General features: G+C 42.3%; 1 protein-coding gene across 2 annotated transcripts in view; it reads left to right on the forward strand.

Annotated features, from left to right (window-relative positions):
- The window catches only part of MRAP2 (melanocortin 2 receptor accessory protein 2), a 1,067,096-nt gene that overhangs the window by 408,606 nt on the left and 644,228 nt on the right, over positions 1-14,262 (forward strand). For both annotated transcript variants that reach the window (XM_078648154.1, XM_078648155.1), the window contains exon 2: positions 859-974. In XM_078648154.1, coding sequence (XP_078504280.1) covers positions 859-974 — 116 coding nt within the window. The remainder of the gene's footprint in view (positions 1-858; positions 975-14,262) is intronic.

Genomic DNA, 14,262 nt, shown 5'->3' on the forward strand with positions numbered 1-14,262 from the left:
GGTGCGCGACTAGAGGACAGGGCTCCGATAGTACAGGTGAGCACCGGGAATGACAGAAAGGGCTAGGAAGAAGGAAGTAGCAACACAAGAGAAGGGTGGATGGCTCACACAAGTGTGGTGAAAACAAGTTTATTTTGAATATGAGGGCATATTTATGAGCCCCTTGCGCTGCTAGAGCATTATTTTGGTGACACCATGAAGGCGTAAACTACAAAATCATATTTATGAGTTCACACAACGCCACTTTGCGTGGTTTAGAATGCCCTCATTGATACGATGTAAGGCAAGGCAGCACAAATTGCCTTACTCTGCACTAGGAAGGTGTTCCATGGGCGTTGCGGTGGGTGTTCCCATGCAACACATATGGATTTTGTCTCTTCCCCAGATTTAAAAAAACATGTAAACCTGGGGATTTGCCAAAACCTTGCGCCTCACCCATGGGAGGTGCATCGAGGAGAAATAACTTTATTTCTCCTCATTTTTTCCTCTTTCCATGCGTGCTGCATTTTGCAACACACATGTAAAGAGTAAAAAGCATCCCAGGATTGTTTTTGTGCAGGTAGGTGCCCCTTCATACTAAAGGAAATCCTGCCAACAATACAGGTACCCTTGCACCATTGTAGAAGGGTGCCTGTGTTGGCGCTAAACTGCCCAAGCAGTGCCAGCACATGTGGAAAGGTCAGGAATGCACCATATTGGATAAATGTGGTGCATTTTTGCCCTTTCACATTGACGAAGGGCAGCGCCAAAGCCTCATAAATGAAGACCATGATGTGCAATTATATTTTTTGTTGAAAGCAAAATCTATGAAATGTTGCTTCTGATTGGGACAATTTTTACTTTTCTATTTCCTTGCAGGTTAGAGATGTCTGGACACAGCTCACATGCTAACAAGACATCTCAGTCAGACTACACCTGGGAATATGAATACTATGATTACCCGATTTCCTTTGAAGGACTGAAAGCTCATAAATGTAAGTTTTGTATTGAAATCTGTGCTTCCCTCATTTGTACCAGCAAAGGAATGCTTCTTATGCATGATGTGTGATATTGGAAGGTTAAGGGGGGGCATTGCTGCACTGTGTGTCCTGCCTCTTCAGACCTGAGCCTCGTTTGTAAGCCTTCTGCACGACTTCCTACAAGAAGGAATAAAGTGCACTGGTCAGTACATGCCCAGATGAGTCTTATGACTGCTCTTGATGTCATGCAACCCTGCTTCAAATCCACAAGTACAAATCAATAGCAATAACAATGTTATAAGTACCACTTTTGAAAAAGGTTTTCCAGTTGAACAATGACAAGGATAATTACAACTCATGAAGACACTCGACCTCAGGTTACACGACACACACTTCAGCGCAGGTGTCCTCACTCGGCATGTGTGGATTTACCCACAATCCCACGGAGCAGGCAGCGATTGATTTCGAGCGTCAGTTGACCAATTTACAACCAAAAATAAAGCGCATACCGACATAATTTTACAAGAAAGGGGAAACCATTGTACAAAGAGTACACTTCGGTACTCAAATGCGGCAAACAAGCTTCTGCTTGGCGGCTGTTCATCAGCTGGATTAATTTTGTTTGCATCATTAGTTCACGCCAGTGCTTTTCTTTTCGTCTGATGTTTTGTATAGCACATTGCGGGGCATATTATCAAGGGCAAGTATCGCCGCTTTCTCGGCGAATTGTGCCGAGAAAGCGGCAATACTGCCAGAGCCCTATTAACAAGGGCATTTTAAAGCCTGCCCCAAGCCCACTTTGCATGTCAGCGATAAACAAAGCTAATGACATGCAAAGTGGGCGTTCCCACGTCCCTCCACATGATAAATGTGGTTGGAGGTGGGAACACCCTATTACCAAGGAAGGCGATGGGAGGAAAAGACCTGCGATAAACTCATTTATCGCAGGTCTCCCAACGCCTGCTCTGATCAGGCGTTAGGCATTGATAACATGGGGTTGTGGATCATAAAGCTGAATCCACCCCCCCATATTATCAAGGCCCACATTACTGCGTGAAAATAATGTTTGTTTTCATGCGCTAATGTACCATATCGCCGACTATCGCTGGATTTCTATTCGTCTGCCTGATGTGCATTGATAATTGCGCGCTAAAAAGGCGATGGAATCCGGCGATAGCCGGCGATACGGGGATGTGCGTTGTGCGTTTTCCAACGCACTCCTCGGTAATATGCCCCTATGTGTATAGAATTGCGAAGATTAAAAGGCTGCGCCATGTCCATAGGCCTGCTCCTCCGGTTGTGAGGACACTTACCTGAATCTGTCGCTATGTGCTTGAGACAGGGACATGGCACAGCTATTGGAGGAAGAATGGAGGAAATATGAGCTCAACAAGAACATTGTCTTTGTATTTGATTTGTCCACATAACCAGTTCCATTCAAGTTCTTCGGACACTGTGTAGTATATACAAAGATTTTGAAAATGGATTCAACATTTTCTTTACCTTACTTTTGCATAATTTGCATGAAGATTAATCATTTGATTGAGTGCTTGGATGTTTTATTCATTGTTGATTTTCACTAACATATTTCAACAGTACATAGTTTAATGTTTTGAAGTAAGTGCTAAGCGTAAGAGCCTTATTACTGTGTTTGCATAAAGGACATAGATGTGAATGAATAATGTAGGAGGTGGCATCATTTGTACACCCCACAACACCAGTTGTTGGACTGGGCCCTTTTTGTAGGGTCATCCCATAACTTTTTTGTCTTCCTCCTGTATTTTTTCTGACTTGTTTTTGTTGGTTTTATGACTGATGGCCACTTTCGCAATGCTGTTCAGTGCTAAAGTGCACTTGCTCTCTCTTGTAAACATGGTAAGGTTGGGCTACACCTGTTTGGCTTATTTAATTTACCTGTAAGTCCCTCGTACAGTGGTATTCAATATACCCAAGGCTTGTAAATAAAATGCTACTAGTGGGCCTGCAGCGATGCTTGCACCACCCACCGAAGTATCCTTTCAAACCTGTCTCAGGCCTCTGCCACTGCAGGGCCTGCGCGTACAGTTTAGTGCCACAGTGGTGTGGCATGTAAAGTGGTTGCCACGTCTGAAGCTCCCCTTTTACTACATATAGGTCACCTCTAAGTTTGGCGCGGCTATCCCTATGGGCAGGGTGTGTGTAGGTAAAAGGTAGAACATGTACCTTAACTGTGTGGCATGTCCTGGTAGTGACAAACAGACTATTTGGTTTCTCACTGTTGTGAGGCTGCCCTCTCATAGGTTTGAATTGGGGATTCCCTGATATGTGCTTCAGTGCTAATTTCTGCCATGAGAGGGGTAGCGTGACCATGTTTGGTATGTTTGAAATAGTAGTGATAAATCCTGCTTATTGGTGAAAGCAGATTTGGCATTACTATTTTAGAAATGCCACTTTAGAAAGTGGGCATTTCTGTGTGCTTATAGGTCTTTGTGCCCAGCCTGGATGTGTATTCACTATATAGTTTTGACTGATAGGAGAGAGGGGATGTGCATTCACTCTAGCCAAAATAAAAAACAACTTTTGAGATTTTTCACCGTTAGGACATGTAAAACTTAATACACATCTATTACTTTTTAATTATGTTGCAACTTGCCCTATGGGTGTTTATCACCTATCATAGTGGTGACTTATATGTATTAAAAAGACAGGTTTGGGCCTGGCAAATGGTTTATTTTGAAAGGGCAAATCACAGGTTTAAAATTGCCATGCTAATCTGCAGTGGCAGGCCCAGAGTCATGTTTTCACTTTGTCACACAATGGATTTTAACATTGCCGTGTGGCTCCATCAAACATGACGTAGCCATACGGGAAAGTTACATTTATGTTTTCAAAAACAAAAACCCAAATCAGAATTTTGCTTTGAAAAGAAAGCCCTCCTTTTAATTGGAGTTATCTCCCATGGCGAGGGGGGCATTTTGCAGTTTTACTGCCCCTACCGCTAGGGCTTTCCTGACATTGATGGACAATGAAAACTGGCCTGTTGTCTGCCCATCAAAATTAGAAGGGCAGACACACAGGTTGTCGTCTGGTGGACCATACTTTGTCGGGTCACCAAATAAGCCTAACCACGGCAGAGATGGAGTAGGCTCCGCTGTTGTTACATCAAAGGTGTGCCCGGTTGTAAATCTGGTGGGCAGACCATTACCCTTTCTGCCAACATATAAATCAGGCCCTTAGTGGTTTTGTCTAAAGGGTTTTTCAGGCTGCTGGCTGAATCTGACAGAGAACCTGCCACCAACAGGGTGCTGGACAGCATTCGTTCTGTTTAAATCCTCCAAGTTGGGGCTTAAAACATTTCAGGAAGTTCAGCTGCTCTCAGCAGGCCAAACTAGCAAGTTGAATCTGGCCTGCAATGCCACAATGGCAGCTGCGGTTCGGAGGTGGTTCTTTTAGGACAACCTTTCCACTTTTGCAATCTTGAGGGGAACAGAGTGCACTCTAACACCAACCAAGGTTCCAGAACTAACTGTGGGTGCAACTCAAATCTGTAATGCTTAATCACTCAGAATTACCTACAAACTCAGCAAGATTACTCAGAATTATGCCAGAAGAGTAAGTCTGAATTTAGAAGTTTTCTTAGCACAAAGTGGATGCAAGAATGCATTTTGCACTAAGAAATAGTGCAAAATGCAACAGAACATGAATAGCGATGCAAGCAGCCAATTGTGCTTGCTAAATGTGCACTTGGGGTAGGGTTCTCCCAACGTATTCCTGCCATTTAGCACTGTCCTGTTGAATTCAGCACTATTTCCCCCAGCACAAAATGCACACTTGCATATAAAATGAACACAAGGGGTCATTTTGACCTAAGAAATAGTGCTAAATGCAACAGAACATGAATATCGCTTGTGCTCGCTAAATGCGCTCGCGCAGTAGGATTTTATCCCTCAAATAACTCTTATTTACACAAGCAGGCATCAAAGAGTAATACGGATTTGCCAAAATGACTCATTACTCCGCATAATTGAAATTCCACCCAGGCTTATCCAGGACCTTTTGGACACCACTTTATGAATTAGGGTTCAATCTCCCAGAAGCCACCAGTAGGGTCCATGCCAAATCTGTTTGGAACTAGTCAGCTGGGCTCTCATTTGATGCAGCCTTCTTGTAGTTTTTGTTTTTCTGGAGCTTTGCAGCAGGCTAACCAATTATCCATTGGAGACTATTCTTCTGTCTTGGGTTCGGTTGGAGCATGTCCATTCCTTGGAATTTCTCTCCACAGGTAAAACAGCAAGTTCAGTCCTTATTCTGAGTTACAGTCCTTTGGTTCAGCAAGTGCTGTCCTGCTTTAGTTTTCACAGTTCCAGCACTGTTCTGAAGAATGTTGCCAGGGTTTGGCACTAAACAATCCCACAGTGCATCTCTCTGCCCAAATCTAAGATGTCAGAATCTTCTTTCTTTGAATCAGAGCTATATGCACACACCTGAGGTGTGTCAAGGGAAATGTGGAACTGTCAATGGAAAACTGGTTCTGGGCCAGGGTTTTCCCACTGGCATTGGTGACACACTGGCTACTTAGACAATTGAAGGGCAGTGCTACACTTAACTGTGAAATGAACCATCTCTTCGAAGCTTGAACAATTGCGGTCATATATTCTAGGGCCATCCTGTCAAGAGGAGATCACACTTCCTCCCAGCCAAGTCCGTTTTGTTCCCTTTTCTGAGAGTAATTTGCAACTCTCAGCAGGCTGCCAGGTGACAGCTGGGAATTAGCTTCAAAAGGGCTACTGGAGGCGTTAGGCAGAAAAATGCCAACTTTCTGAAGGGAACATTTCCAAAATAGCAAGTCATTTTAAATCCAACTTTACCATCAGTTTGAATTATTATTATTTGGAGTGGTTAAACCATGGTTTTTGCTATTTTCAAAATAAAGTTATACATTATAAAGTGTTATAATGTAACCCTTTGCTTTTCTATGGGAGAGCCAGCCTTGCCAAAGTAAATAACAACTTTGGAGATTTTTCACCGTTAGGACATGTAAAACTTGATACACATATCCTACTTTTTAAATATGTTGCAACTGGCCCTATGGGTATTTATCACCTATCATAGTGGTGACTTATATGTATTAAAAAGACAGGTTTGGGCCTTGCAAACGGTTTATTGTGAAAGGGCAAATCGCAGGTTTAAAACTGCTATGCTAATCTGCAGTGGCAGGCCCAGAGTCATGTTTTCACTTTGTCACTTGTGTGGTGGTACAATCAGTGCTGATGTCCACTACTGACATTTAGCTTACAGGCCCTGGGTACACAGAGCACCATATACTAGGAACATATCAGTATGTTAAATATGCCCAACAGGTAATTAGCTAACTGTAGATATACTTCAGGGTTCAGGCCACATAAGCTGCGCACTGGATCCACTGTTCAGAATAAGTCATCCAGCATTAAATCTAGGAAAAAGTATGTGAAAAAAATGGAGGTGAACCTGCAAAAATTGTAGTTTCTCACAAAGAGTATAGGGAAGATAGACACAGTATATGAGTATAAGGAGGACATCATTAACAGGGATCCGAATTTATTTATAATTATTGTCTTTGAGTTGTTCCATTGTATCCCAAGTGAATATTTGCTTTACATGTTTTTTATGAGAAAACAGCCTTAACAACGAAGGCTTTACCACACATGCATCCATACGATGCAACATGCAGGATTTTTAAACACATATGCCTTAACAGCGCATGCCTTTACAATGAATTTTGTGTAAAGGCATGAATGGTAAAGGCAAATGTGTTTTAAGGTTTTTGTATGCCTATGTGTTAAATGTATATTAGTTATCACGGACTGCTAAGAAATGTCATATCTTTCATTTTTGTCTGTCAATAGTTTACATTTTAAGCTTGATATACTTTTTTGGTTATTAATGTTCATTAAACACTTTTTAAATTTCGAATACAACGAATCCACAAAACAAAGCTCAATATCAGCGGCTTAGGTTTTGTAGGCTGCGGATTTGTATAATTGAGTTTTAGCCTATACATACCAGTGGAACCGTGTGCTCTTGAGCATATTGGGATAGCTCCATGTACCTCAATTATCCATTTGCCAGTCAGGAGAACCTGGAAAAGTTACACCAGGGTGTAAACCAAAACAGCACATTTACTTGTCTAAAAGTTAGCTTGGTTACATTAAAGTGCCCTTACTGGGCTGTTCATGGAACAAACTGAATGTACAGGTTAAAATTTGTGGTCCTGGCTTCAAGATGCAGGTACAGTCCTTTCACCCAGGCCGCAGAGCAATGGAGTAGCAACTTTTCTTGCAGAGCAGCACAGCAGTACTTCTGAATTTTCCAACGGTCCAGATGTGTACTGAAGAGTTGGTACTTAGGTTCCAATATTTATACTTGATGCATACTTTGAAGTAGGAGAAGGTACTGGAAGCTTCCACCCCAAGAGATGCTTGGTATTTCCTGCCTCCCTGCCCTGGCTACACCTTGTGTGGGGTCCAAAAAGACTAGAGTCAAACTAGTATAAAACCATTTGTGTGTGCTTATGCAGAGCTTTTGTGATGTGCAAATGTGGTAGGTGACAGCTCCTCCCCTTTATCAGGTCAGAGATGGCCAATCCTTCCAACATCTATTTTCCTTTGTCTCACTGTCTGGAAGTGATATACAAAAACCAACTGCCAGCTACACTTGGTCTCATGACCCAGGATACAGGCTGCAGGCACCAAAAATTTAGGACAAGACATTTACAGCTTTCTAAGAGTGGCATTTCCAGAATTGTGACTTAAAACCTGCTTTACCATTAAAGAGAGTTTTAAATTGCAGTTCTTTAGACAACAAAACCGACATTCCTACTTACCCCCAATTGAAAGTCAGCACTTATTAAATGTATTAACGCACTCCAATGTTATCATTTTGAAGAGGTAGGCCTTGCAGTAGTGAAAAATTAATTTAAGAGTTTTTCACTACCATGACAAGTACATGTTAAAAGTGCATGTCCAGCTCTTTAAATACACTGCACCCTGCCCTACAGGCTATTAGGGAATACCCTAGAAGTGACATATGTATTAGAAAAGAAACGTTTAGGCCTGGCAACAGATTAATTTTGCTAGGTCGAAATGGCCATTTACAACTGCACACACAGGCTGCAGTGACAGGCCTGAGACATGTTTAAAAGGCTGCTTAAGTGTGTGGCACAATCAGTGCAGCGGGCCACTAGTAGCACTTAATTCACAGGCCCTGGGTACATGTAGTGCCAAGTATATTATATGTGCCAATTGGGAGTAAACCAATCCATTCATGCCTAAAAGGGAGAGCATGAGCACTGGTTAGCAGTGGTATGGTGCACAGATTCCTAAAAGCAAACAATAACGTGTTAAGAAAACAGGAGGGTGAAGTTATAAAGTTTGAGGATAAACCTGCATACAAAGCCAAGTTCAACAGGCATTTGGCCCACTTTGCAATGACCCTTCACCCTCTTAAGATGCAAGCCAATCCATTGAGCAACAAGCACTGGCAGAGCCAATTGGCATCACGAGGGAAGCCTACTGGCTTTAGGAACGCTTGCTTTTTCCTTGCTGCCTGCCGTGGATTGATGTTTATCCATGGTGGCTATCTTTGAATGTACCACATCACATCACTGAGGTACCTGACAGTATTCCTCTTTCTGGTAACTTACACTTCAGGTGCAGAAGAATCCTACACATAAACATGGGACTGAAAAACACATGGCTCTGGTTGCTTTGCACAGAGCTGAAGTACAAGTGTGGTCAAAATGTGGTTGTAAGTAAGCATATCCCTCCAGGAATACTGATGGTTGACATTCAATCACACAGGCTGTGGTTTAAGCATAAATTAACTGTTCCCTTTCATAACCAAGGACAATTAAGATATTAAGAAAACAAGGAATGTGGATGTGAGACTTTCGGAAGAGTGTGTGGAGCACTGTATAGTCACTGGAGCATCATCTTGCAAAGTTCAAACATTATTATCAAAAACATCAAATTATGACCAGAAATGAAATGGGTGGCATAATATTAAAGGGCATGGCCAGTGCTTATCCAATGAGATTTAGCTTTTCTGAATCACAACATAGGTTGGTGAAGCAATATTGGTTCATGCAGGCCAGTATATTGCATGTTGCTGTATAAATTAGATTGCCAACCAGGATGTTAAGTTACTAATTACAGTTCAAAAGCCAAAAGTGAGGGACACTTGTACTGCTAGATCTGAAAAAGACATCCACAATCCTGTCTGCCAGGCTATAAAGCAGTACAACATCAACCATGATAGAGTAGCTGACCATTGTGCTTGTCTGGAATTATTAGGTGGCCATTAACCATACAAGAATGACAACTGAATATATGTAAGTATTCACAAGTAGTAAATTATATCTGATTTTAGGCAGTGAGCAGACATTGATCAACTCATATTTATTTAGTGAGTTGACTACAGGGTTCCACAGGTGTAAAGAAATCATCTAGTTTGAATGATATAGCTGAGGTAGGCTCATTAAACTGCCTGTTACCCATCAATTCTTCATTGCTGAGTCACCAGAGATTGGGAAGGGTTTGTCGAGTTCAGGAAATGAAACACAACAAGTCACATGCTGGATTACAATGAATCCAGGTTTAGTGCTGAGGAAGGGATTGTCACGGATGCAGAATTTTGTGCCTAGATCCATTCCTCATTGTAGATCGGTGCTGACACATCAACCCAGCATAATTTGCCACATGCCCAACAACCACACAGGATAAAACCCCAAATGGGAAAAGCTTAAATCAGGCTACTGGAGACTTAATTAAAATAAACATAATTTGAATTAGTCCATTTTTCCTTTTAGAGGGTTTTTTTCTGTGAGTACTCTCACATTACCCATATGCAGACCAGTGAATGACTTAAAACAAGAATAGGCATTGTATGTTGTTGTCATTTTATCTCCTCCAAGTATTATGAATTCTATTTTGGTATCATTTGAATAAAGTCAGTGGGTTCTCTTCTAGAGATGCGCATAACCTGCTCCAAGTATATTGCAATTGTTGAACTGTAATGCTTGTGAATAGGGAGAAGATTACCTACTTCTCTCTGATGGCTAGTTCAGAAAAGATTGCACTGTAGGAATTAGCCAGAAAGTTGATAGACAACAGCTATAATCCAGTTGGTTCCAACATAGGCCAGGAGGGTGGTATTTATGACAGATATTCAGGATACCCACTGACAATGTACATCACTTCGATTCTTGTCACGTAAATTTATCTGGCTATTCTGAAACTGGGTCATGGTTTAGGCCTTCCTGGACCCACATTAGATAACCCTGTACATATCTCTTGTTCTCCTTTCTACTCAATAAGTTAATTTGGACAGACCCCTCATTTTGTTGTTCCACCACTTCCTCAGAAATAACTTTGTTTGATATAACACCATAATTGCTACAGGTTTGACAGAGAATCTATTTCTGGGCCCCTTAAAAAAGTTCCAGACACATCAAAATATCAAGATAAGGAATCTCATCCAGGTATATTGTAGCATGCTTCAACACTGGTGACCTATCCAACATGGTAAGGATGATACCACCAAGGTAGACTCATTTATATCTTGGGGGTCCCTAATAAAGTGGTATTGGATAAAGACAAGGGTCCAGATCTATAAATACCTTCGGTATTCCCACCGAATAATTCCTTAATTAGTTGGGTAACCTAGGTATGATTAAATATAAACTGTGGATTTTGGATGATAGACAATGTATCATCTATCCAATCTTATTTTGTGTTTTTTATTATGTGAATAGCTAACATATTTCGGCCATATCCATGCCCAGATGAGTCAAGTGGCCTTGGTCAGGTCTCCAATGTGTGCTCCCTGTATAACACACTCAGACCATGCTGCTAAAGGAGGCAAACTCTCTCATACATTTGTTTTCTTTTATAAATAGAGACCTGTAAAAATAATGTCTGTGATTAGTGCAAAGTATATGTAATTAAGGACTATGCCCCATATACTTGGGGACATAGCAAACTAAAACCAAGCTGTACATTGTGTCATATGTGATTTACATGTGAGCATAACACATTGAAAATCATTGTAAATCCATCAAAGCTGTTCATGCTTGTCTTAAACTCATTCATGCATTCCCTTATCAAACGTACCCATAGTTTGGGGCACCAAGGGGTCTTGGCCATGGGGAGGGGCCACCTACTTGTAGTCACACACTATTGATACAAGTGAGGATGTCATCACTGTTAGTTATGACGTGACATGAATACCATTTCCTACTATTTCAAACATATATGGCTTTGAATCATTTATACAATTGGGTTCTGTTGCAAGTTGCCAATGAAGGTCTGCAAGAGTGATCTTACTGCTTTATCGAACTAATCAAAATGTCAAGGATAACTGTGGAAATATGAGGAAAAAATTGTCAGGTTTGTCTGATTTGCCTAACTTTTTTGGGTAGAACTTTACCTTGTATACTCATCAAAGTTATTACTTGTATCAGGTTTCTAACATTCTGTGGTTTCCCTATGCCCGCACTTCCCAAAGAGACATTTTGCTGCCCTGTAGCTGGGGTGGGACTTTGCTCCCTACCTTGAACAGGGAAAGAGGAGAGGTCACTGTAGCCTGAAGTGCGCAAAAGAGCCAGAGGGATGTATGACGGTACTACGCATGGTTTTACCACGCGTACCGTTATAACGCGTTTTTTACAACACAAGTCGTTACCACGACTTGCGTTGTAGGGGTGCGGACTTAGGAATTTTTTAATTTACTATTCCAACACCAGCCTACGTACAGTAGGGAAGGTGTTGGATAGTAAATTAAATTATTCCTTGTCCTGTAGCGCCCTCCAGCGCAAGTCGTGGTTACGACTTGCGTTGTAAAAGACGCGCTGAAAGGGTACTGCGGAGTAAAATCCGCGTGGTAAAGGATGTTTACCGAGCCAGAGCTGTCCCGCAGCACGGGTCTGAAATTCTGAAGTTTCTATGTGCCCGCACTTTCTAAAGAGATGCTTTGCTGCCATGTAGCTGGGGTGGGACTTCATTCCTCAGCTTTCTCAGGGAAAGAAGAGGGGCACAGTAGCCTGACACGCTGAAGAGAGGCGGAACCACCCCACAGCGCGGATCGTTCATTCAGTGATTTTCCTGTGTCCACATTTCTCAAAGAGACGCTTTTCTGCCCTATAACTGGGGTGAGACTTCATCCCACAGCTTGCACAGGGAAGGAGGAGGGGCCACACAAGGGTTTCACAGGCAAGGTCAAAGTGGGTGACACTTTTTTGGAACAAGTACAGCAATTTGATTACTTGGGGGCAAGGTTCACAAACACTTTATCAAAGCGTCTTGCAAATCACAATGAGATAGCTACAACACCAACATTTAGGCTCCGCCTTAGTCAAAAAGTTTAAAATATCAAATTACAGGCCAGTTATCCCTGCCATTGAAATCTATCGGGCTATGGGTATCGGAGCCACACTATATGGTGCAGTGATATAGGGACAAAATATTGTAGGGTTCATTGAAAAACCAGAGAGTATATTTATGGGAGTGGTTCTTGAACTACCCCGAAACGCTCCTATAACACCCATTTGTTTCGATCTTGGTCTTAAAAACATAGCTCAAGTGGCAGAATTTAGACCTCGAGCTTACTGGATCCTAGTTTGATCTAATAATGCACCCTCTGAGACAGTCATTCCTTGATGTAATTGCACTTGATACTAAAGGGAATTTACCCTGGTTTAAATATGTTAAGACATGGCTGTTCAATTTGGGTATGAGTGTACTCTGGACCAACCCTGACCGTATACAGAAAACCCCCTTGTTGTGCCTAAAAAAGAGATACTGGCACTATATTAGCGGACAGTGGTTGAACCATAGTACTGCTAGGGAGCTAACAGGAAGTTTTTGGATTTGAAAGACAATGGGGCTTATTTATGAGCCCTTGTGTCACTATGGTGCCACTGGTGCGTCACATTTTGTGACGCACCAGCAGGGTAAAAAATGCGCCATGTTGCGTCAAATTTACAAATTGACGCATCTGATGCAAGTAAGCCTTGTAGAAGTGATGCATTGAAATCTATGAGATTTTTCTGCCTCACATCTAGGACGCAAATGCAAATAAGACTGATGCAGGCACATTTCACATGGGACTTGCCCATGTGTAAATGACCCATTGCTGGAGCTGCGGCACTTTTGGGACACACTTCAGCAATGCGTCATTTTTGCGCTTTCAGATACGTCAGAAATACTGACGTATCTGTATCTCCTTGCGATATGATGCGTCATACTGTAAATATGACACATCATTGGTGTCGCAAGGAGGTCGCAACGAAAAGTGACACATCGCTGTTTTCACACAGCGATGCTTCACTTTTCATAAATGAGGCCCAATATGTATTGAGAGGAATTTCTGAAACCCTCAAGGAAAATCCTTGGGGCCGATTTACAATAACTGGCGCATCCCCAGGGATGCGCCAGTTATTGTGCGCCGCAGCTCCGCCACCCAGGGTGCAACGCATTTACAATACTAATAACAACAAAGGGGCTAGCTCTAATCAGTAAGGCTGAGCCAATCAAACAACATAACAAGGAAATATGCCAATACTGATATAATCATGTAGTGCACCTAATGGCATCCAAAGAAGAAATCAAATTCAAAACTGGGAATTGCTATTTAATAGCTGTTTATTTTAATCATATATATTTGAAAGTGCCAAATGTGGTACTTAGTACATTTTAAATTGAAGAGTTGCAAGCGCAAAATAAACAGCTTTTAAATAGCAATTCCCAGTTTTGAATTTGATTTCTTCTTTGGATGCCATTAGGTGCACTAAATGATTATATCAGTATTGGCATATTTCCTTGTTATGTTGCATTTACAATGCGGCACACCATGGGGCAAAAACGGCACAGATACGTCACGCATCTGTGCCGTAAAGGCGGCGCATTGCTGGAGTTGCGTCGCAAGCGCGACGCAGCTCAAGCAATGCTCTGGGGGGCCCTATCTGTCCAATGCTTCGTCAAGCCTTACGCCTGCTTCAAGCAGGCGCAGGGTTTTGATGCAGCATTGGCCTAAAAGTGCCTGGGTGAAATCTTGTAGATTTCACGTAGGAACTTTTGCGAGGCGCACCTGCCCCGGAATGCCAACCCTGCGCCGGAACGCCCACAGGTGGCGCAGGGCTTTACAACGTGACGCATCTGCCCAGTCTAATTTCTAACTCCTGGCGCGTTCTGGGTTGGGGGATTAAGTCCCTAGATCCTTAAGGGTTCTTAGGGGCCAACTAGCCCACCAGGTACCTCCAGTAACCCGGTGAGAGGTGGTCCAAGGTCCA

This window comes from Lissotriton helveticus, chromosome 6 (genome assembly GCF_964261635.1).
Source record: "Lissotriton helveticus chromosome 6, aLisHel1.1, whole genome shotgun sequence".
NCBI classification, from domain to species: Eukaryota; Metazoa; Chordata; class Amphibia; order Caudata; family Salamandridae; genus Lissotriton; species Lissotriton helveticus.